This window comes from Myxocyprinus asiaticus, chromosome 46, assembly GCF_019703515.2.
Source record: "Myxocyprinus asiaticus isolate MX2 ecotype Aquarium Trade chromosome 46, UBuf_Myxa_2, whole genome shotgun sequence".
NCBI lineage: Eukaryota > Metazoa > Chordata > Actinopteri > Cypriniformes > Catostomidae > Myxocyprinus > Myxocyprinus asiaticus.
Window position 1 is genome coordinate 16,644,175 of NC_059389.1, and position 24,829 is coordinate 16,669,003.

At 37.5% G+C, this 24,829-nt stretch overlaps 2 protein-coding genes across 2 annotated transcripts; one reads left to right on the forward strand and one right to left on the reverse strand.

The window, feature by feature from the left end:
* The first annotated feature begins 3,825 nt into the window (after nucleotides 1–3,825).
* On the forward strand, nucleotides 3,826–15,390 carry ckmt1 (creatine kinase, mitochondrial 1). The gene is made up of 10 exons (XM_051690055.1): nucleotides 3,826–3,984; nucleotides 5,340–5,549; nucleotides 8,156–8,354; nucleotides 8,448–8,543; nucleotides 9,319–9,540; nucleotides 9,706–9,791; nucleotides 12,551–12,674; nucleotides 12,992–13,126; nucleotides 14,750–14,875; nucleotides 15,014–15,390. Exons 2-10 carry the CDS (start codon nucleotides 5,398–5,400, stop codon nucleotides 15,125–15,127), a joined length of 1,254 nt encoding a protein of 417 aa, XP_051546015.1. The 5' UTR covers nucleotides 3,826–3,984; nucleotides 5,340–5,397; the 3' UTR covers nucleotides 15,128–15,390.
* A 155-nt stretch (nucleotides 15,391–15,545) lies between these two features.
* Nucleotides 15,546–24,764, reverse strand: LOC127436117 (cation channel sperm-associated protein 2-like). The gene is made up of 10 exons (XM_051690054.1): nucleotides 24,390–24,764; nucleotides 21,293–21,463; nucleotides 21,032–21,100; nucleotides 20,749–20,921; nucleotides 19,651–19,812; nucleotides 19,441–19,565; nucleotides 19,108–19,286; nucleotides 18,573–18,672; nucleotides 18,174–18,457; nucleotides 15,546–16,291 (listed from the first exon to the last, which is right to left on the reverse strand). The coding sequence occupies exons 1-10, from the start codon at nucleotides 24,559–24,561 to the stop codon at nucleotides 16,260–16,262; spliced, it is 1,467 nt and encodes a 488-aa protein (XP_051546014.1). The 5' UTR covers nucleotides 24,562–24,764; the 3' UTR covers nucleotides 15,546–16,259.
* Nucleotides 24,765–24,829: the final 65 nt, after the last annotated feature.

A 24,829-nucleotide genomic window follows, 5' to 3' on the forward strand; every position in this document is an offset into this window, starting at 1 on the left:
GATTATCTTTCCTGATGTGTAGCTACAAGCATTATACTTCTGTCATTATACTTCTATCATAATACTTCTATACTTCTATCAGACTTGACAAATGTGATTATTTTTATTTATTTCTTTATTTTTGTGCTGAATAACAGGGACGGATCCAAAACACTCAGTGAATGTAAAAGTAAGAAAAGAATGGTTGTTGCCCCTTGCTCAGTGGCCATGGTATTACCATTTACATAAACAACATGTTACGGCAACACATATACAGTATATATCTGTCACTTTAGTAGATCAGACTTCCATGTTTGTAAACCATCAACCCATGTTAAGTACAGCATAATTGACACATAAGTCAGTTTCTTCAGAGAAGTGTGAGGAGTGGAAAGAAGTGCGAACAGAGCTAAAAGTTTACAGCATTTTTGGCCACGTTTATGCTCTATATGTTCTACGTTTAAAAAAGTAGTGCATGTCAAGCATCAATGGGACTTGTCAGTTTTACAGAATGTATGCACTGCATGTTGCAGAAGATGACATTATTGCACAAAACATTGCACAACTTTGTACCATGTTTGGTAAACTGTCACTAAAATACGAAAACTGATTGATGTAAATATGCATTAATATAATACCAAGAACCCTCCAATTATAACACATCTTAGTTAGAAATGTATAAATAAAACATTGTCAGCAGATTTCCTCAACTATTAAACTGACAATTTTTTAACCACTAGAAAGCAAACACAAAGATTTGTGCACTATAATTTACCACTGCATCAGGCCGGCTCCACAGGGGGCCTGGGTGGGCCTGTAACACCCAATCATGAGCTTGGCCCACCTTGGCAACCACACCTTCATTCACCCCTCCAACTGTTTGGCCCACCCAGAGGGTCCTATGGCCCACCTTACATCTTAGAGCTGCATCCTCACCCGATACATACAATTAAATTAAAATTAAAATTCCCTCATCACTTACTCACCCTCATGCCATCCCAGATGTGGATGACTTTCTTTCTTCTGCTGAACACAAACTGAATTTTTCAGCTTTGTAGGTCTATACAATGCAAGTGAATGGTGATCAGCACTTTGATGCTCCAAAAAGCATATAAAGGCAGCATAAAAGTAATCCATAAGACTCCAGTGGTTAAATCCATATCTTCAGAAGCAATATGATGGGTGTGGGTGAGAAAAAGATAGATATTTATGTCCTTTTTAACTATAAATTCTCCTCCCTGCCCAGTAGGTGGCGATATGCAAGATGAATGCGAATCGCCAAAAACAAAAGAAGAATGTGAAAGTGAAGCTTTAAGTAAAAATATTGACTTAAATATTGATCTGTTTCTCACCCACACCTATAATAATGCTTCTGAAGATATGCATTTAACCACTAGAGTCGTATAGATTACTTTTATGCTACCTGGGGACTATCTAGTTCAAGACATTTTAAGCAAGGAAACAATCAAATGTATCGAATGTATGTGGGCTCAGTCAAATAAAAACTAGGGAACGTGGCGCCTCCTTGTGGTGAGTTGCAGCCACTGCCTCTCCTGCTTTCTAGCGCTGTTCTGTTTGGAGTTGTGGAACAGTTGTGTCATGCTGGATATTACACAATAGTTCCAAGAGGAGGGGCAATCAGACTATAAAAATAGTTACTGTCGTTTTTTGTAAGATTTCAAATTAAACATATATCAAACGTCAACGGTTAAATACAATCTATGTAGGTAGTAAACACAAATTCTTAGTATCTTTTTTTCTGTTGTAACAGTTGCTGCACATAATATAGCAAATTCAGCAGGTTTTGGACCCACTTTATATTAGGTGTCTTTAACTACTATGTACTTAAGCATTTGATACAATGTACATATTATGTGCATACGTGTTGTTGCTTTTTACTTACATTTAAAGTACATGCATTTAATTACATCTGTAGTTACACTGTTAAATTTAACCCCTAATCCTAAATGTAACCCTACCCCAACCCTTACCCTAATCTAAACTCTAACCATATCCCTAAACCTAAATGTACATCAAACTATGTAGCAGCAAATGTAAATCTTGTGAGAATTTTTCAGAACAACATGTAGTTACACAATAAATGCATTGATTGTATGGATTTTAATGTTAGTACATAGTAGTCAAAGACACCTAATATATAGTGGGACCCAGTTTTTTATTGATTGGTGCATAATTTAAAATCATGATTGTCAAACAGTATTAACATGTCACTTTAGGACAGAAGTGTACAGTATGTTTTAAGAATGTTGTTTTATCCAACACTGACATGCCTGATTTGATCTGACTAAAGGATTTTTACCAGTTGAAAAAGAGCATTTATTGTTTGTTGTCTGTTGTACAGTGACAATAAAAGGTGCGAGATTAAATTATATGAATGGGATTGTCACATATGTACAGGGTTGGGGAGTAATGGAATACATGTAACGGGATTACGTATTTAAAATACAAAATATGAGTAACTGTATTCCACTACAGTTACAATTTAAATAATTGGTAATTAGAATACATTTACATTCAAAAAGTATTTTGATTACTGAAGAGATTACTTTGCATTTTATTGTCATTTGTTTCATTTAATATTTAATCCTTTCAGATGGAAAATATTTATACATATAAATGATGCGATCCAAAGTGCATTTGAACAGCGGTGAAACACTTTCTTATGATGTGTTACATTCATACGAGCAGACAGAGAAGTAAGTTTGAAGAAAGTTTGGAGCAGAAGAAATAGAAATAAACCTTGTGTAAACTGTCATCTTTACGCTAAGCTAAAATGCTATTTCTAGCCATTTTACATGCACATGTTACCAGGTACGATCATATTTTTTTATCAAGAAAATTCACGTTGGATCATAATTTATTTTTTCTAGTAAGACCTTTGATATTAGGGCAAAAATCACATTCTTGATAATAATTTTTGTATTGTTTTCCTGTAAAAATATCTAAAAATCCTTAAAACAAGATCAATTTGATTGATCTTGTTTTAGAAACAACACTGCATAAGATATTTCGGTTTTTCAGAGAATGTATTTTTAACAGGTATATTTTCTTACTGTACTGGCAGAGTTTTTATAGTCAAAACAAGTGAAAAAATCTACCAGTGCTGAAGAAGTAATCCAAAGTATTTAGAATACATTACTGACCTTGAGTAATCTAATGGAATATGTTACAAATTACATTTTACAGCATGTATTCTGTAATCTGTAGTGGAATACATTTCAACCCTGCATATGTACATATGTTTTGTTCCCTGCAAAAAGAATCACTTTGACCATTATTTATAGCTAGTTTCCACTTTCGGTCTAGACTTTTTAATTAAGAATCAAGCATCCATAAGGGTGCTAACAGTTGAATAGCTATAGGCAATTATTGTTTATAAAATTAGATGAAGAAAGTGCAGATGATAAAGACATTATTGACTTTAAACTCTTTCGGCTTAAACTTTTCTTAGACAAGAGACAAGAGAAATTTTGATTTGGTAAAGACTCTTTTGCTAATGTAGTCTTTTTTAGCAACATTTTTTAGTTGATTTTTTGAGGTTATCAAGGCAATTGTGATTTAGGGTACTGTAGTTGTACAGGGACGTGTCATTTATCGAGTCCTCACAGTGACCTTTGAACATAATCGTGGGTACATTATCTCATGCCCAGTCTACGGCAGCTCTGATGACAACAATTACAGATAAGGAATCCGGTTGTGATTTTGTTACCAGGAAATGATGGGCAGCATTAGCCAGCCAATGAACGGATGGCACAGTGCTACTAGTGTGTTACAGCGGCAAGTTTTCTTCTAATTCACTATTGGACACTTCAAACAGAAGTAAGTCTTAACCACACCATTGCACTACTATAAAAAAGGCCACACCTATTTCTATTCTACTGCTCTGAAGAGAGCAAACGCATTGCCCTTGTACCTGGTTCCTGCTTCAGAAGAAAAGATTATCTTCAAGTTTACAGTAAACTGATTAAAAGTTTATTTGAACTGGTAAGCCTTTAGAATTTCATTTCAAATATACATGTACATGTTCATTCCTATAGATGCTTTACGAACAATTATAAACAATAAAACAAATGACTTTCTCTGGTGCTTTAGATAAATGACATAAAGATAATAATAATAATAATAATAATAATAATAATACGTTTAAAGATTGCATCTTTGAACTGCATTTTCAAAGAAATGTCTCACAATTGTTGTGCTTAATCTCACAATAATGACCTGTTTGCTCTACAGAGTAGTATGGGATTATTATACAGGCTTTAATTTTTGCTAGCAGTAATTCTCTTGTTTATTTCACATGACTTCTGCAAAGTATCCAGGTCCGGGGCGGTTTAAACCAGGATTTTCATTTCCACTAGGAGAAGTGAATGCTCTGAACTTTACTCAAAGGTTAGGCCTTATGACGGCACATATGGTGACTAAGCTAAAGTTCAATATCAGGGTCTTATCTAGTTATAAGCTTTAAAAGCACCCACTCAGGGCCCCTGAGAAACAAGGGGGCACCGCAAAGCAAGATCATTTTTTACTTTTTTTAAAATGTAATTGTTTATTGTTATTTATTGTTTTTCGTTAATATTATGTTGTTATTATTTTGCGTTTTGTGTAATTAATATATTCCAGTTTTGGGGGTTCAGAGTAGGAATTCGCATAGGGCCCCACATGCTCAGAAACGACCCTGTTCAATAGCCACTGTGGAGGGAAAATGTGTGCTCATTCTAGTAGCTAATGTTGGCAAACATATATTTTAGAATATTCAGGTTTTAACCTTCTTAAATTTGAGTTTGATTGAATTCGGTCAGTTATTGGTCAGGTTAATCTCGTATCTCAACCACAGAAATGACGTCAACTTATATCTACTGTAACCATATAATTTATACAATGGGGCCATTGGCATCAGCTTCCATCTCTAGTGCGCATGCGCGTGTCGCAGACGGGCGTTGTGGTCTTTCACAGGTAAAATCCAACACGCTGAGCCAACAGTCTTCAAAGTCACGTACACGGTCCACGTGAACCATCTGAAGCGCTTCATCTTTAACACGTATATTAGTGCCTTTTTGTACCCGAATAAAATAAAGGTTAAATTCATGACTTTGGGGATCCTAATGAAATATTATTTGGTGTAGGGGTGCAAGAGGGGTGGGAAATACTGCACGGATTTCACTTAGATTTCGGAATCATCTCTAGTATTGTGTTTCCGTGTAAGCGCATCTCGGAGGGGAGGGTGATCGGGCGGCTGTTCAGTTGAGAGAAGGGCATAGATATCCGCAGCATTCCCCTGCATCCTCCAACTTCTGCCCAATAATTACAGTGTTTGTCCTTCTGTTTGTCAATTCTTTAAGACCGACATCACCTGGAGAGATCTCGTCTGCACTGTTTGTCTTTTGTGGGCTTTTAAAAATGGCAAGCAGCTTCGTAAGGGTTTTATCCAGTAAAAGGAAGGTGGGCATCTTGTCGTTGGTCGGTGCTGGGTCTTTGACCGTGGGATTTTTCCTGAATAGAGAGCAGCATGTCAATGCAGGAGCGAATGTCCGCAGAATCTATCCTCCTAGGTAACTTCATCCATACACACTGCAAACACTAACATCGGCGTCGGCTGATATTCCAGCAATGTAATATTGAACGGCACACAAACCATGTTTTGAATGACAGAAATGCCTAAATGAGCGTAAAAGGATGTTAATTGATTCTGGGTTATTGAATGACCCAAGGCTGATCAAGTTAGATACAGTGTTACATAAAATAAAATGTTATGTTATATTATATTATATAATATTAAAACAAAAGCATTGTGTGATTCAGTGCAGAATGCTGCTGTTCACCATATGAGGTTCGCAGCACTACCACGTCAACACATTTTCTCGAATAGATCTCCACTCAAACACATTTACGTTGCTGCCATATTCCATTTTTACATTGCAACGTTGTTCGCAACTGTTTAATACAGTAGCCAATAGTTTTACTCGAATATAAAACATTTTCATTCTCACTCATATACAAAATGAGGAATGGGTATTAATGTTGTATTAGTTTGACTCGGAGACGCATGCACTGATAATGCAAATATGTATCGCTGAAAATGCACCTGCAGGGTACAACGGGGCTAATAGCACATCTTAAAGGAATATTCCGGGATCAGTACAGCATTTGTGGCATAATGTTGATTAGCACAAAAATTAGTTCAACTCGTCCCTCTTTTTCTTAAAAAAAAAAAAAAAAAAAAAAAAAGAAGCTAAAATCGAGGTTACATTGAGGCACTTATAATGGAAGTGAATGGGGCTAATTTTTTTAAAGGTTTAAATGCAGAAATGTGAAGCTTATAATTTATAAAAGCACTTAAATTAATTCTTCTGTAAAAACCTGTGCATTATTTTAGCCGTAAAGTTGTTTAAATTGTAGTTTTTAGGGTCATTTTAGGGTTTACGGCATTACATCGTTTTGGTAATGAAGTTGTAAAATTGGATAACTTTACACAGAAAAGGTTAGTTATTGATTTTATCACAGTAAAATCATGTCAACACACATATTGTTTATGTCTTGTGGCTGTACTTTTAAAACAGTGAGTATTTTAACATGAACGGATTGGCCCCATTCACTTCCATTGTGAGTGCCTCACTGGAACCCAGACTTTTGCTTTTTTTAAAGAAAAGGAGGGACGAGTCAAAATAAATTTTTGTGGGTAATCAATATTATTCCACAAATGCTGTCGATTGAGCTTAAATTGCATTGAACCCCGTAATATTCCTTTAAGAAACATTTGCTTTTTTCTTGTCACTTAGTGTATCAAGATTGAAAAAACTAAATGTATTTTAATTGAATATTGATGGTGCAGCATAATAGGTTGTTTTGATTAAATTATTATAATTTTTTAAAAGGTGGTAGTGCAGCCTTTTACCCAAAACATGGGGTAAAAAGCCCACACACTCAGGGTAAAAGACCCCCAGGGGGTTTATAGTGATATCGTATAGCCTTTATAAATCAACAAAGGTTATGGCGCAAAATTGGTCAGTTATTAAAAAAAAACTTTTGTGTTAATCACCTTGAACAAAACTGAAAATGATAAATAAGTCTTTTTTCTTAAAATAAATGTGATCATTTCAGGGATTCTCATTAGATATATACACTGGCAGCCAAAAGTTTGGAATAATGTACAGATTTTGCTCTTATGGAAAGAAATTGGTACTTTTATTCTCTATCTATGGCAAGTGCTACAGGAAGTGTGGGGTGAAATGACACCTGAGTATCTGGACAAACTGACAGCTAGAATGCCAAGGATCTGCAAAGCTGTCATTGCTGCACGTGGAGGATTTTTCGATGAGAAGTAGTTTAAGCTCAACATTGTTTTCAAATTGTAATAGTAATTTTTCACATTATTAATGTCCTGACAACACATTGTGATCAGCTGAATGCCACTTTGGTGAATAAAAGTACCAATTTCTTTCCATAAGAGCAAAATCTGTGCATTATTTTTTGGCCGCCAGTGAAAATTGCAACATTTTAATAATGATTAAATATTAGATCAAATTTACCTCAAAATTAAACTTTTATCTCATTTATCACAATTATCTCATGGCTCAGGAATATTTTGCAGTGTATAGTGACAAACAGGTGTTAAGGAAAGTTCTGTGGTGGTTTTTGCTGCCGTTTAGTATTTTGGGAGAAAATAAAATCAAAAGTGCCTTTTACCCCGGGGAGTCTTTAGCCCTGTTGTACCCTACTGGTTGAAAATTGGCTGTGTCTCAAAACCTAGTGAACTGCCTGCATTCGGGAACGCGCCTATGATGCCCGAAATACTGTCTTGTTAGAGGCCGTTAATGCGTTCTTGCGCTAAAAAGTTGACGTTCTTTTAACCAGACAAATTATAAGCTGCACTCCAGCCTAAAATACGCTGTAAAATAGCGACACGTGGCGCAACAATCAAAATCGTCTGTATACCATATGTTTATATAGCAAAATTATTGATAAACAGCGCAGATGGACCATCAGTTGGCTTTGACATGTATGAAGCATGCCAATGATGCCCAGAAATGCTGTCTAAGTTGATAACTCACTAGATTTTGAGACACACAGAGCCAATGTCCTGAATTTTGTAAAATGAAATCTTTTCTCAATCTAAACAGTTTGCCTTCACTAAGGCTTAGTTCATATACCCCAACAGCGCTGAATATCCAGATTTGCGGAAGCACAACAATTGTATGGCCAGTCACCTGTCACCTGCCTTATACGCCAAGCTGTGTGATAAAGCCACTCCTAATGGTTACACTTTGGACCAAGCCATCCAAACAGGCGTGGACAATCCAGGCCATCCCTTTATAAAGACAGTTGGCATGGTGGCAGGGGATGAAGAGTCTTATGAGGTAATATGAGAGGATATTATATCAGACATATGGCATATTAAGAGAAGGACATTTTTCTGGAGGACTAAAGTTAATCAAACATGTTTCATGCAGGTCTTTGCTGACCTCTTTAACCCAGTCATCAAAGAAAGGCACAATGGTTATGATCCCTGCATCATGAAGCACCCCACTGACCTGGATGCCAGTAAGGTAGGAGGGTATGTTTTAGTTACATGTATGTCTTCAAAGGAGTCTTGACATGAGGAACCGATTTTCCTTTTTATTTTGACATATCAGAGGTCACTGTACTATAAAACATACTGTAAGTTTCAGAACTCAAAACTTCCTCCTCACTGCAAAAACAGCTGTTGAAACCAAGCTGCCAAAATGACTCGTTCTCTACTTCCTCCACATTGCAATGTCCCACTGTGGTAGACATTTGCATCTGACCGCCTCCACAACAACACATCAGCGCTTAGTTTACATTTAATCACTTCTGTAGCCCACCCAGTAGCACTGAGCAGTAAGATGATAAAGAGAGAGAGCAGGTCAGTCAAGAGCAGAGAGCCAATCATAATAGTGGGCGTTTACTGTCGAGTCTTAAAGGAGAAACAGCACCAAAACAGAGCGTTTCTTACCAAGGGTCAGAATGAGGGTGGAAAATGATCATGTTTTACAAATAAATGACTGTTTTTGTGAAATAATCTTTACTAATATTATAAGTAAACCTCAAGGAACTTATTAAAATAATAAAAAAGGCATGTCATGACCCCTTTAACAATAGTAACAATAGTAAGTCATGTTTGTCATTTTATAAATTCTTGCATGACAGAATCAAGGATGTATCTAAATATTCAAGATTGAATATTTGGGACCAAATAGATAAGATTTTAATATTTTTAAATGGTATTTTACCAGTCAGAAACAGAAGTTACTTCAAGTTACTTCCATTGTGTTAATACTTGTCTTTCTTTCGTCCCATCAGATAAGGGGTGGCATGTTCGATGAGAAGTACGTGCTGTCATCAAGAGTCAGGACAGGCAGGAGTATCCGGGGCCTGAGCCTACCACCAGCCTGCACCCGTGCTGAGCGCAGAGAGGTGGAGAGAGTTGTGGTTGATGCTTTGGGAGGCCTAAAGGGTGATTTGGCAGGCAAATACTACAGTCTCACTCAAATGACCGAACAGGAGCAGCAGCAGCTTATTGATGTGGGTATATTTGCTATCCGTGTAATGAATGCTGATCCCTGTCAACAAATCTATTGAGACAGCATTAGCTAGTGTTGACTCAACCCCATCATTTTAAGTCACGCTGTGAAATGTGTATATCAAAAATTTGTATACAATGCACTGGCTTTTTGTTTTGCTCTGCAGGATCATTTCCTGTTTGATAAACCTGTGTCGCCCCTGCTGACATGTGCAGGCATGGCTCGTGACTGGCCCGATGCAAGAGGCATCTGGTGAGCATAACTTTCAGTGAGAAATATACCGTACATTGTGCAAAACAGCTTGCACGACAAACTAACAACTGACAACTGCTTATGTAGCTGAATATCCCCTTAAACTTGAATGATCCATTCCAACTACCACACTCCGTTATGGGACCGTTTATAACTAACTTATTTTTGCATCAGTCAACGTTGTTTTTAGTTATATTTTACACGTAAGCATGCGCTAGATTAGTGGTTTTCAACCTTTTTGACTCTAAAGGCCAAAGTATACTTCGATTTTGACACGAACGCTCACGTCTGCGTAGAGTTGATGCAAGCCTATCAAAATATAATCCATATGACTGTGCGTGCATACACAAGTGGTTGGTGACTGCTATGAGACACCGGACTTACTCGTCAGGAGATTAGATCCATAAAGATGTCTTTATATTCCTTGATTTATACAAATGCAGGAATGTTCAGACCTATTCACACACACGCTCTTAACGTGCACATCCACTTTTGTTGTTTTTACCTTTGTCTCCTGATATTTAGCAGCAACTACATCTGCTTCTAGTGCTTCTTCTTGACAGCGACGGCTCATATGTGAGTGTTGCCTCCTTGTGGACTCACAAATTAGTGCAAATAATTCCAGGAACATGCGTATAATGCGTGCTTAAAGACGTGTGGTTAAAAAAAAAATCTTGCTGCACACATTCAGCGCTTGAGATTTGCATCATGAGCTCTCTACATGCATGCTCAGGGTTTGCATCTGAACAAAGTATACTTTGGGCTTAAGGCCTCCTATTGTCAGAGAAAATATTCGAAGGCCCGCCATGTAGGCTAAGATATTTCCTCTGGACTACTGCTGTATTGATGAAAAAGCTGCTTTTTTAGTAAGAAACTTGGAGTGTCAATTAAAACAATGAATCTAAATTAATTTTGTGATTCCAGAAATATTACATCTTTATTAAAAAAATTTTTTTTTTTTTTTTTTTTTAGATTATTCTAATTTGTTTTAAATAATTTTAAGTCATCTTGAGGCCCCCTTGAAAGTGTGCTGAAGCCCACTAGTGGGCCCTGGCCCCCTGGTTGAAAACTACTGCGCTAGATAGACTTCTTTGATCATTGCACCACATCTCAATGTCTTTTCAGCGTCTTGCGCAGGAGCGCCATGTTTTTAACCCTTGTGCATCAATAAAAAAAAGTTACTCAGAGGTCCTTAGAGGACAAAAATGTCCACGTCAAAAAACTGCCATAATAATATTATATATTAATATTATTTTCCACTTTCAATGAGTTAGTTTTTTTTAACCAACATCAGTCCTGATCATAACTACCAAATATTTATTCATTTTCAGGATTTTAACCCTTTAAATGCCAGTTTGTTTACATAATGCCACTGTTGTTTCTTACACACACACACACACACATTTCTCAGTACACACATACAAAGCACACTCTGACGTCCATACCAACACACCCACACAATTTTAGCTGCATCATTTACTCAATTGGCCTGTAGTGCTCTATAATACAGCAAACAGAAAATAGGAAAAAAGCATGTATATGCTCCATAGGCTAAACAGGAGAAAAATGGCGCCATCTGGTGGAAAATATAAAAAATTTACATTTTGAAGCCAGGGCTCCAGAATAAAAGCATAATATCATAGAATTCATGATTTTATGCTTAATGATACAGGGATCAAATATTGCAGTTTTAATGAGTTTCAACTGGGACATTTTTGTCCTTAAGGTCCTAAGTGTAACTATTTTGTGTACACAATGTATTATAGATGTATTATAGGACCTGAGGTTGAAATATCAAAATTCCCCCAAAAATACACACCTTTGGCAATATTTATGCCATTGGCATTAACACAGCCAAAGTTATCGAAAAAAACAAAAATGAAAAGGTCGCACAAGGGTTAATACGCCATGTCAAGTTAAAAAAAAATAAAAAATGTGTCTCGAAAAACGTGCATTCTGTTCTATTTGTTATGCTGCGACTAATTTTTTTAAACACAAGTACGCATTCGGTCTGAATGGCCCCTAAGCTTCCTGCTTCCCAAATATGGGCTGTCCTGTGAATGTGCAAAATTATTCACTGGCAGAAAGCGCCATAAAGTCTTCTGATTGACTAAACAAAGAATTTGACTGTGGCCTAAAGTCACATTTTTGTTTTTCACAGAGAAGGTGTGATATTTTAGTACACCTAATTCAGTGATCTCTGTCATGCCATTCCAAAAAAAAAAAAAACAAACAACAACAAAAAAAAAAACACTTAAAGCACCTTTGACGGGTGCTGTTTGTATAATTATGGTAGTGTTCTCTTGGCTGAAAGAGTTGAGTGGTTTAATGGCTGACAATGCTCTCTGTCAGGGTAGCGTTACAGCTTGAAATAGTCTGAAGCCTTACACTCAGGTCTGATATCGATCACGCAGTTTGCCCACAGCTTGCCAACATCTCCTGCATTATTCATCCTCTTCTTCCACTTCTTTCTGCTGTCTCCCAGGGGAAGTGCCCCAACATTGCCAAACTCATTTTGGAAATTACCTCTTTTAATATTTTGATGTTTTTGAGCTAACAAATCATCAAAGGACATACAGTATGTAATGTCCAACTGATTCCCTTAGGGTTGATTCGGGATCCTCCTTTGTGTGGCACCCCTATGCGTTGCAAATATGGTTTTTGTACCCCTGATCACATGGATATGTTTACAGGCCAAAGATACTAGCCTAATTATTGTTGCAGATGATACAGAATAACCAGATATCTTTCAATGACAGGCATAACAATGAGAAAACCTTCTTGGTGTGGATAAATGAGGAAGACCACACTCGTGTGATCTCCATGGAGAAGGGGGGCAACATGAAGAGGGTCTTTGAGCGTTTCTGCAAGGGCCTTAAAGAGGTGAGCTCACACACTTGTATGTTGTTTCTCAGTCACTGCTAAAGCTGCACAAGCCTTCATTATTTATCCAACAGTGCTCTGTGAGGGACACTGCATCCGTGTTTATTGCGGCTGCCAGAAATGCCCTTTTGTGAACATACAGTTGAAAACACATCATCCTACCAGATGTGCATCTGTGTGTAATTATGTGTGTGCATGCCATTGTCTTTGTTTAAGTTGCTGATTCTAAAGGGGAAAAATATCTTCTTTTTGATTATGATTGTAGCTGAACAGGTCACTCATGTATCATTCTCACAAGAACTTCTTATTTCCCTCAGGTTGAGAGACTGATCCAGGAGAAAGGTTGGGAATTCATGTGGAACGAGCGTCTAGGTTACATCCTCACCTGCCCATCAAACCTGGGGACAGGCCTACGAGCCGGTGTCCATGTTACCCTTCCCCGCCTCAGCAAGGTGCTCTCTCTAGAAATTAAAAAATATAGCCCAGTAGATATTTCTCTATTCTGTGCTGCTGTGCAAATGCAAAATGCATTGACTACACACTTAGTCAAAACTTAGTTAAAACTGAGCACTGAAATCTTTTAGACCAAGGGTCTAATGGGGTGCTAGGGGGTCTGTGGAAAATTTTAGGGAAAGAAAATCTTTTACAAAATGTATTTTAACAATAAAGAAGGACTAAAAACCAATTCTACATCTACCAAATGATATTTCGAAGTGTTCATCTGTCCTTCCTCACAACGTACAGATGTTTAAAGGGATAGTTCATACAAAAATTAAAATTCTCTCATCATTTACTCACCCTCATGCCATCACAGATTTGGATGACTTTCTATCTTCTGCTGAACACAAACTAAGATTTTTAGAAGAATATTTCTGCACTGTAGGTCTATACAATGCAAGTGAATGGTGACCAGATCTTTGACACTCCAAAAATCACATAAAGGCAGCATAAAAGTAATCCATATGACTCCAGTGGTTAAATCCATGTCTTCAGAAGCTATATGATAGGTGCAGGTGAGAAACAGATCAATATTAAAGTCCTTTTTTCACAATAAATCTCCACTTTACCTTTCACTTTCAAATGTGAAAGAATGGAACAAAAAGGACTTCTGAATATGGCTTCTGAAGATATGGATTTATGGATTTAAACACTGGAGTCATACGGACCCACAGAGCTGAGATATTCTTCTAAAAATCTATGTCTGTGTTCTGCAGAAGAGAGAAAGTCATACACATCTGGGATGGCATGAGGGTGAGTAAATGATGTGAGAGTTTTCATTTTTGGGTGAACTATTTCTTTAAGTCTAGTTCGTATGCTGTGTGTTTATAAGTTTTTAGAACTTAGCACCACTATTGTCTTAAGCTTGCACACTAATTTATGGCAATATTTTCTATTAAGCTGCTTTAGAACAAAACTGATTGTGAAAACACTATACATTTTAATATAACTGAAACCGTTTCTCTAATATTCTAATATTGTGTAGAAAAAAGATACGCTGTGAACTTAATACAAAGTAAATATCTTCCAGATAAAATATTTAGCTTTGCCATACAATAATTTGTTTAGGACAATGACAAATAAAAGGCAATAATTAAATTTTGGACACAAAAAAAGTGTCTTTAATATTTCACACTATAATTTATACACAGTTTACATGGTTTGGTATACATGAAAATATATAGCTTCTGTTAAATATTTAGAATGGGGTTCCCATGTAAGTGGATCATCATATTTGGGGGTCCTTAGCATAAAAAGTTTGAAACCTCCAGTTTAGGACTATGACCTGTCATGTGACTGACAGGAGTGTGAAAATTGCAGTAACTACAAGATCCAGACTAAAACCTAGGCAAACCACAGTAAACAAAAAAGCAATTTTTCTCAGGTTCAGTGTTGCAGTAGTTACTGTGCTTTTGCCTTTGTAGGGCATTATGTATTCCTTTGAAGAATAAACCACCACTTTTGCATATTTTGATACTAATCTCAGTTTACTTATCTATTACTGTATATATCATGTCTGTTGTGTATTAAACTTTATAGCTGATCTTCAGTTGACATGAATATGTCCTGCCTTGCAGGACCCTCGTTTGCCTAAAATCCTGGACAACCTGCGGCTCCAGAAGAGAGGCACGGGGGGAGTGGACACTGCAGCTGTTGGAAGCACTTTTGACATTTCCAATCTAGACAGGCTGGGCCAATCAGAGGTCAGTGGCATTAAACTGCAGGACTGGACACAAGATTGTGGCCCATGAGCAGTTAATTTTTTTTTTTTTTTTTTACAATTGTGCAGTTATTATATTACCATGACCATACTACTCTTGTCTATGTCAACGTGTGCTCAGGTCCAACTGGTGCAGACTGTGATAGATGGAGTGACCTATCTTATTGAGTGCGAGAAGAAATTGGAGAAAGGCCAAGACATCAAAATCCCCGCCCCCATCAGCCAGTTTAAATAGACTGGCAGTAACCCCGCCCCTTCTTTGCTCTTCCTTTCTCCAGGGTCCTCCCTTCCTCTGTCTGTCATTCCTCCTTCAATATTCTACTAATGCTAATCCATACAACATGCCTATGTGTGTTACATCAGTCATACTGCTCTCCAGTGTAAAAACAGGAGTGAATGTATCGTACTTCAAGATTGTGTTAATGTTGCGCTATTGATTTGTCACGTAACTTACTTGATTGTGTTGCAGTAATACTAATAAAACCATTGTCAAGATTGCCTCAGGTGTCTGAGAATTTAAAAGGTGTTTTTGTTGAAGATGGTGACGATATAAATTGATTGGTGGACCTTCAATGTTGCTGTCTCAAGAGAGTGTTTTATTAGGAATTTAACTGTGGTTGTACACAAAAGCCAAAACCCCATGGCCCACTAAAATAATTCATGTTTAGACTGGTGTTGTACAGGTTAATTAGCACAAGTTCATCATACGTAAGTATTAATGTCACACCGTTCTCAGAGGATTCAGCATGAGTCTTGTCCAAGGTGACATTTGAGAGTATAATGCTCAAATTAGTTTGTCTAATTGGGCAGTATCTGAGGATGGATGGGTGGATGGATACTTACTGGGCAGCTTACTGAATTTAGACAAGTGTACAATAATGAACTGTACTTTATTAAACTTGTTTAATTAACAAACTCCTTTATTAGGATTTACCACTGTTATTGAGTAAGTATAGAGAGTAAACAAAAGTAAAGCTGTGCTTAAATGATATTCAGTTTTACCTACCAGTAAAACATTTGAACTAGGGAAGGAAAATTGTCAATTGCCTACAAGGAGCTCTCATAACAAGATCTCATATTGATGTCTCTCTTTCAGTTTAAAGTGAAAATTTTCTCAGAAGCAGAGAGGCTCATCAACATTTTACTTGCGGATAATCAAGAGAATTGTAGACAGTTCTAAACTATACACAACTTTTTCAGTGCTAATGGGAGTGATGAGTGGTGTGCAAAAAGAAAGCACATCTTTCACTGTTTAAGTGCCCCCTCTAGTGTTAATGATGGGGAACAAACTTCTTAGAACAGGTTTGCAGATTTATTTCCTCAAAACTGGTTGTGGTTGCCATTTTCTTCCTAGTTTTCCTCCTTTCTCAGTAGTCATGCAGGTTAAGTAAAGCCTGAACTGTGTCAGAACAGATAAAGTGTTTTTTATTCAATATAAAATATGCTTTAAAAGCTCATTTGACAAAGGCCTTTTAAAAATTCCTTAATTAAAAATAATTTTCCTTGAGGGCCTTAAGCTATTAGGGCAAAAACCCAATGTTTACATTCTCTATCCGAGTAAAGGTGCTGTAAGCTATTTGTATTAATACCAACATAAAATGCCCCCACTACCTGACAGTTATCATCGAAATAGGTGTTCTGTGAAATATCTGCCTTTGGGACAGCCCAAGGGTCTGTAAACAGCAAAAACGTCTGAGCGCAGCCCTCACTTTTTAGCCAATCAGAAATATTCACTGCCAGTCCATTAGGTTGCACATTCTGGTTTGCTAACATGTAATTTGTTGGGTTTCCATCCTCCTACTTTTATGTCAATTTTAAATTTGTGCCAAAGAAAACCAGAATGGAAACAGATCAATATATAAGTTATTTTTTAATAAAAATCTCCACTTTCACTTTCCTTCACAACTGGATTACTTTTATGTGGCTTTTATGTGATTTTGGAGCTACAAAGGTCGGGCCACCATTCACTTGCATTGTAAGGACCAACAGAGCTGAGATATGCTCATAAACTGTAAAAATTCGCTTAAAGGTTTATGGTGGATTTTTTAGAGTTTTGTATGTCAACTTTGCACATTAAGGTGATGGAAACAGTTTATTTGCAAAACAATTACGTTTATTTTTTTGGCTATTTCTGCATGTGAACACTATTCTTCGAACATAGCTCTTGACATTTGGAAGTTTTTAACCCATAGCTGGTTGTTAAAATGGGTCCTCACAATCCGCCAGAACAGTTTTGGAGTTATGGAGACTTAGCAGAAATTTCAGCCCTCATATGAGATTTTACACTCATTCTGAGACGTCTCCTGGCAGCATTTAATTAAACTGTGTAAAATTGCTCCAATACCGCAAATATACACTCACTGAGCACTTTTTTTAGGAACACTATGGTCCTAATAAAGTGCCCGATGTGGTTTTCTGCTGGCATAGCCCATCCGTCTCAAGGTTCGACGTGTTGTACATTCTGAGATGCTATTCTGCTCACTCACTAATTGTACAGGGGTGATCTGAGTTACCGTAGCATTTCTGTCAGCTCGAGCCAATCTGGCCATTCTCTGTTGATCTCTCTCATCAACAAGGCATTTCCACCAGCAGAACTGCCGCTCACTGGATGTTTTTTGTTTTTGGCACCATTCTGAGTAAATTCTAGAGACTGTTGTGTGTGAAAATCCCAGGAGATCAGCAGTTACACAAATACTCAAACCAGCCCTTCTGGCACCAACAATCATGACACGGTCGAAATCACTGAAATCAAATTTTTCCCCATTCTGATGGTTGATGTGAACATATCTGCTGACACATATCTGCATCATTTTATGCATTGCACTGCTGCCACACGATTGGCTGATTATATAAATCGCATGAATAAGTAGGTGCCTAAGAAAGTGTTCAGTGAGTGTAACTCTCCCTGAAGCAAGGAGGTCATTCAGCTGCTCTATCGTGACAAGGCAGTGTGCCTCAAAATAATGCACATGATGTAGTGGATGGAAACACGCAACGATTTGCATTTTCTTCAGTCGAATTTGTAGAAATGCGCTAAACATTTGGATGAAAACCAGGCTATTGGAAGGCAGGGCTCTGGAACAGACATGTAGTTGAAGGGATTGGAATGATCTTATTTAGTGTATACTGCAGGTTTGGCAGAAGTTAGCAGCTTACAGCACCTTTAACAATTAAGAACTTAAACATGGCAAGCTGACCAGCCTGGATCAAGTAGACTACTGAAGTTGTAAGCACTGAACATGAAAATGCTTGCAATTGAAAACCTCATCTGCCATACCTACCTGCTCTATTTTGGAGCTGGAGCCTTTCCTCTAGTTTGAGCTGGAGCTTTTCTTGCAGCTCCAAGCATTTGAAGCGACATTCTTCAGGCCAGTACACTGTTTCATAGTCCTCCAAGTGCTCAATCGCCAGAATAAACTCATCCACACCCTGATCCCAATGTAGCTCCTCATTCACATTTTGCATGCAATCTGAGCTAATTGTTTCAGGCTCATGGACAGTTGAGGGTCCTTCAATATCTTTGTCATGTTGAGGATCCTTTAACACCTTTGATTGGCTCATTTTCCTGAAAAAAGACAGATGATTTAACATGTTTAACAATTCGGCGCAAATTACACGGTTAGAGTAATGCTTTAACTGGCCATTTATGAATGAATAGTAGAAATAATGTGGTCACTTACCTGCTCATAGCATATGTTTTGAAAAATTCTGCCTTGCGCTGGATTTCCAATTGATGCAACTCTTGGGAGAGGTTATTTCGCATAACCTGGAAGGAATTCACTGCGTTCATAAAGGAAACACACAATTTTAAAATCAAGTCATGTTATTTATTTTCATGAGATGAGCACAGGGTAACAGGTGACACTACAATGAAATTCTTATCAGCCAAAGCTTAGCAAAAAAAAAAAAAATTTATTGAAAAAAAAAAAATTTAATAGCATACAGAAATTTAGAAAATAAAAATTAACAGCTGAAAAAAAATAAAGAACAAACAAATGGCAGATATATAACTAAAAATATTTTGAATACAGGTAATGAGGTAGTATAGTAGGTGCCTTAGTGCAAAAAGCTATAATGTGCAATTATTATATTAATGTGCAATATGTGCTCAAATTGAAGAGTATACAATATATTAATACTATGAATATAATATTAATCATTTTAGGTCTGGATTCATTGATTCAAAGTTTAATTTTATCTAATAAAAATACTCACCCACAATACCCACAAAAGTATTGCTGGACATGATGGCTGCTAACAGAAGCCAGAAAATAATAAAAAATTCACAGACTGGATGGTTCAGCTCTGGAACTCTGCGAGTGTCTTCCAGTAATTTATGCCAGTGATCCATGGTAAAAATGCTGAAGAGTGTGATAAAGGAACTTGGGAGATCTCTGAGAAAGAGGACAAGCACATCCATTTAGAACACAAAACCCATACCCAATAAAACAAATCATTTGATTTTCAATCAGCTAAAGCCACATACAAGTACTTCATGACCTAAATGGGATGAATACTATGAAAAGTATACAACAGAAATGATCTCACATGAAATCATCTTTGTAGAGAAGACCTTGAATGGTGGATGTGGTGTAATCTCTGAACAAGTGGACTCCAAACACAGCAAAAATGTAAAAGATTATCAACAGGTGCGGAATTACGCATATTGTGGCCTGTTAAAAGTAATTAACATTGTAAGTATTAAAGAAACACTGTATCCTTTACACAGTACTAGCTTTGATATGTATAACTACGAACCTTACATGCACTGAAGATCGCCAGCAAAATAAGACGCATCTCTCGGAATTTGAAAATGATCTTCAAACAACGGAGGACACGAAACTGAATCAGTAGTTTTAACAAATTTTGAGATATGACTGCATCTTCGGAGGTCTCTGGGAGAATCTCAGGGAGAACAGGCTAACAGAAGGGGATACTGCACATTACATAAACTGTACTAAATTGGAAAATGTACTAAAAGTTTTTGTGTGCATCTTTTGTAACATAACTTTTAAAAGATATTAAAAGTCACTTTGATTCATTTGTAAGAAGCATGGAAAAAGATTGGTAATACTATTTACAATAAGGTTGTACATGTTTACATTAGGTACTGCAATAGTTAACAGTTAACTTACAGTACAATGAACAATACTTAAAGGAATGTCTCTGCATCAGTACAAGATATGCTCAATCAACAGCATTTGTAGTGTAATGTTGATTACCACAAAAAATAATTTTGACTCATCCCTAGTTAATAAAAAAAAAAAAGCAAAACATGTGGTTTCTGTAAGGCATTTAGAATGGAAGTGAATGGGGCCAGTCCATAAACATTAAAATACACATGGTTTAAAAAGTTGAGCTACAAGACCTAAACACTATTCATGCTAACATGATTTTAGTGTGATCAAATCTTTGTTTAACATGATTTTAATGTGATAAAACTGCTTAGGGTTTCCTAGTGATACGTTGTCATGGCAACAAAGTTGTAATTTTGGCTATAACTTTATACAGATAAGATTACTAAGCAATTTTATCACACTAAAATCATGTTTAAATTTATAATGTTTATGTCTTGTGGCAATATATAATAATTAATAAAAGTGAATGGTGACTGAGGCAGCTGGTCCCTAACATTCTGCCTCCTGATTTGTTCCATGGAAAATATGGGTTTGAAACAACATAAGGTTGAATAAATGGTAACAGAATTTTCATTTTTTGGTAAATGATGCATTTAACCAAATGCTGTAATAATTATTGTTCCTTGTTAGCTCATGATACACATTAACTGATGTTATAATGTCATCATATAGAACCTTGTAAAGGGTTACCAAAAGATTTGGCATAGTTCATTCTTACCAGTACAGTTACAGCAAAGTCAAAGATGTTCCATTTACTTTCCCAAAACAGCCAGAAATCATCCAGCCATTTTAATAGGATTTCCAAAAAGAAAACTTCCAGTATACCCCAGTTCATTGCTTGAAGAACCGTATGAAGAGTTTCTAAGCTTGGGTCCAAATTGTCTTGAAACTCTAAACAATGTAAACAGAGGATGTTCAGGAGTGACTTTGACTACTTGTTTGTATCTAATAACATGGAGCAATTAAAAAAATACATGAATCCTTAGCTAATGAACTCTCACCTGCTTCTATCCCCAGTACAACAACATTCAAGATGATGAGAAAAACAATCATATTTTGAAACAGATCACCTAATATATTTAAGGAGAGTATACTTTCATCTTATGGCACTTATCACAGTCACTAATTAATAAAAGAAAACAAATAAATAAATAGCGCTGCTCAAACCGTGCTAATGTTTTTTTCACACAATACTGAATGACAGTGAATCATTCAAAACATCAGACTGAATCTCAGGTTTTTTCACAGTATGAAAAGGATACTCTCTAAGATCCAGTGTGCAAACATATTAAAGGGAGGAAATTTGGCATGGCGGTTCAGCACACGGTTTAGTCTGCGTTGTTCTGTGGTAATGTTGTCTGGTCTCTGTGGATTTATTTCAAACCTCACCAAGTGATTATCTTCCTTCCTGAGACGTCTGTATCGTTCCGGATCTGAGACAGGAATATTCCAAAAACTACATTACAACAGATTATTGCGGTTTATTTGCATATATTTCATGCCCTCAATTAACAAAATAACAAAATATCTGGTTGCGCTTGTTAAAGGGATAGTTCACCCAACAATGAAAATCTTATCATGTATTTGCCCTCATGCCATCCCAGATGTGTATGGCTTTCTTTCTTCTGCAGAACACAAACAAATATTTTTAGAAGAATATCTCAGCTCTGTAGGTCCATACAATGCAAATGAATGGTGAACAAAACTTTGAAGCTCCAAAAAGCACATAAAGGCAGCATAAAAGTAATCCCTACGTTTCCAGTGGTTTCATCCGTGTCTTCTGAAGTGATCTGATTGGTTTTGGGTGAGAACCGACCAAAATATAACTCCTTTTTCACTGTACATTTTACTATTGCAGTCTTCAGACACGATCATGATTTCAAGCTCTATTACACTTTCTAGTGCTTGATGCATGCATAGAGTGCTAGATGGCACAATAGGAAGTGTAATCAAGCTTGAAATCATGATCGCCAAGGAGACAGTTGATGTAAAGATTTATAATGAAAAAGGAGTTACATCTTGGTCTGTTCTCACCCAAAACCGATTGGATCACTTCAGAACACATGCATTTAACCACTGGAGTCGTATGGATTACTTTTGTGCTGCCTTTATATGCTTTTTGGAGCTTCAAAGTTCTGGCCACCATTCACTTGCATTGTATGGACCTACAGAGCTGAGATATTCTTTTAAAAATCGTTGTGTTCAGCAGAAGAAAGAAAGTCATATACATCTGGGATGGCATGACAGTGAGTATATGATGAGAGAACTTTCATTTTTGGGTGAACTATCCCTTTACCAGTGTTCCAAAACATTGCTTAAACTGGTTGACCAGCTGGACTACCACCTTAGGATGGTATGACTAGTAGGCCTTTTCGAGGTTTTTACCCAAGCCGGTAATATTTTTAATGTGAAGATGAATCTCACACCCCACACCCACTCTGACCTTCACTTCACACAAACACCAACACCTCCTGCTATTCAACCTGCACTTAAGATCTGTTAAGATGATGTGGGCCACGTCTTTTGGAAACAAAAGACGAGGAAAACTTCAGGCCCAGATGGCGTCTCACCAGCGCGTCTTCGATCCTGTGCTAACCAGCTGGCCCCCATCTTCACACAGATCTTCAATAGATCACTGGAGCAGTGTGAAGTCCCATGCTGCTTCAAATGCTCAATCATTATTCCTGACCCAAAGAAACCAAAAATCACAGGACTTAATGACTACAGACCTGTCGCCCTGACATCTGTGGTCATGAAATCATTTGAGAGACTGGTGTTGGCCCACCTGAAGAACATCACTGGACCCTTTCTAGATCCCCTTCAATTTGCTTATCGAGCAAAAAGGTCTGTGGATGATGCAGTCAACATGGGATTGCATCATATCCTGCAACATCTGGACAGACCAGGGACATATGCAAGGATCCTTTTTGTGGACTTCAGTTCGGCTTTCAACACCATCATCCCAGCTATACTCCAGAATAAATTACACCAACTCTCTGTTCCCATGTCTATCTGTCAGTGGATTACCAGCTTTCTGATGGACAGGCAGCAGCTTGTGAGACAGGGGAAACTCACTTCCAGCACCTGCACAATCAGCACTGGTGCCCCCCAGGGATGCATGCTCTCCCCACTACTCTTCTTGCTCTACACCAACGACTGCATCGCCAAGGACCCCTCTGTCAAGCTCCTGAAGTTTGCAGACGACACCACTGTCATCGGCCTCATCCAAGATGATGACGAGTCTGCATACAGAAAGGAGGTTGAACAGCTGGCTGTCTGGTGCAGTCAAAACAACCTTGAGCTGAACATGCTCAAAACGGTGGAGATGATTGTGGACTTTAGGAGGAACACCCCAACACTGACCCCCCTCACCATTCTAAACAGCACTGTGGCAGCAGTGGAGTCATTCAGGTTCCTGGGCACTACCATCTCACAGGACCTGAAGTGGGAGACACATTGACTCCATTGTGAAAAAGGCCCAGCAGAGGTTGTATTTCCTTCACCAGCTGAGGAAATTCAACCTGCCACAGGCGCTGCTGATACAGTTCTACTCAGCGGTCATTGAGTCTGTCCTCTGCACTTCAATAACTGTCTGGTTTGGTTCAGCTACGAAATCAGACATCAGAAGACTACAAAGGACAGTTCGGACTGCTGAGAAGATTATTGGTCCCCCCACTTCAAGAACTGTACATTTCCAGAGTGAGGAAAAAGGCTGGAAAAATCACTCTGGACCCCACTCACCCTGCCCATTACCTTTTTGAACTGTTGCCTTCTGGCCGACGCTTCAGATCTCTGAGCACCAGAACCGTTAGGCACAGGAACAGTTTTTTCCCTCAGGCTATCCATCTCAAGAACAGTTAAACTGCCCCATTGAGCAATAACTATGTGCAATACACAGTTTAGTCTTTTTTATATTTATCCAACACATCCAACCTCTTCTGCCATTTCATTCTTCTGGGAAGAAAAAAATAAATAAAACATTTGCACTGTACATAACAGATTTGTATTTGCACTGTACATAACAGATAACAGATTTGTATTAGACTGCACTACGTATGTGTATGTGTGTGTACGTATGTGTATAACTATTTTTTATCTATGTCTTGCTGCTGTTTTTGTATTGTTTTTGTATTGTTGTACACTGGAAGCTCCTGTCACCAAGACAAATTCCTTGTATGTGTAAGCATACTTGGAAATAAAGCTCATTCTGATTCTGAATGAGAAAAAAAAAAAAAAAAAACAGCAATACATCACAGTAAGTATGCTATAGGAAGTCTTTAAAAATTAAAAGAGTGAGAAATCTCATTCCCTGGTAGCTCGTTATCTAATATTACTAGTAACATGATGCAGTAATCATACCAATCACATCCTTGATGCAAAACTTTGGATTGCTTTTAGGCTCCTCTTGCAGTTGCTCATTAAACGTGCTGACTTTATTTCGAACAATCTGTGCTCTCTGTTGAGGCTTTTCCTCCTCATGTTGGCCTGAATCAGAGGTTTTGATCTCCTGAACTTTAATAAGACGGCTCATTGTTTTTACAAAACAATTTACCTACTAAGAAGTAATTATTATGAGAACCTAGTCAGTGAGTTAGCCTAGTCAGCGAAGGTGATTAAAAAACAACAAAGTTTAACGGCAGAAGAGGTTTGAAAGAAAACGTTGTAGGCGACCGTGTAGTCGTATTTAAACCAAAGTCTTTATAGCAAGTCAGTCCACTGTCGGCCATCTTTGGAACGCTCCCGGAAGACTATTTCCAGCCATGCCATTGCAACTCCTATCTACTTGAATGGAGAAAGAC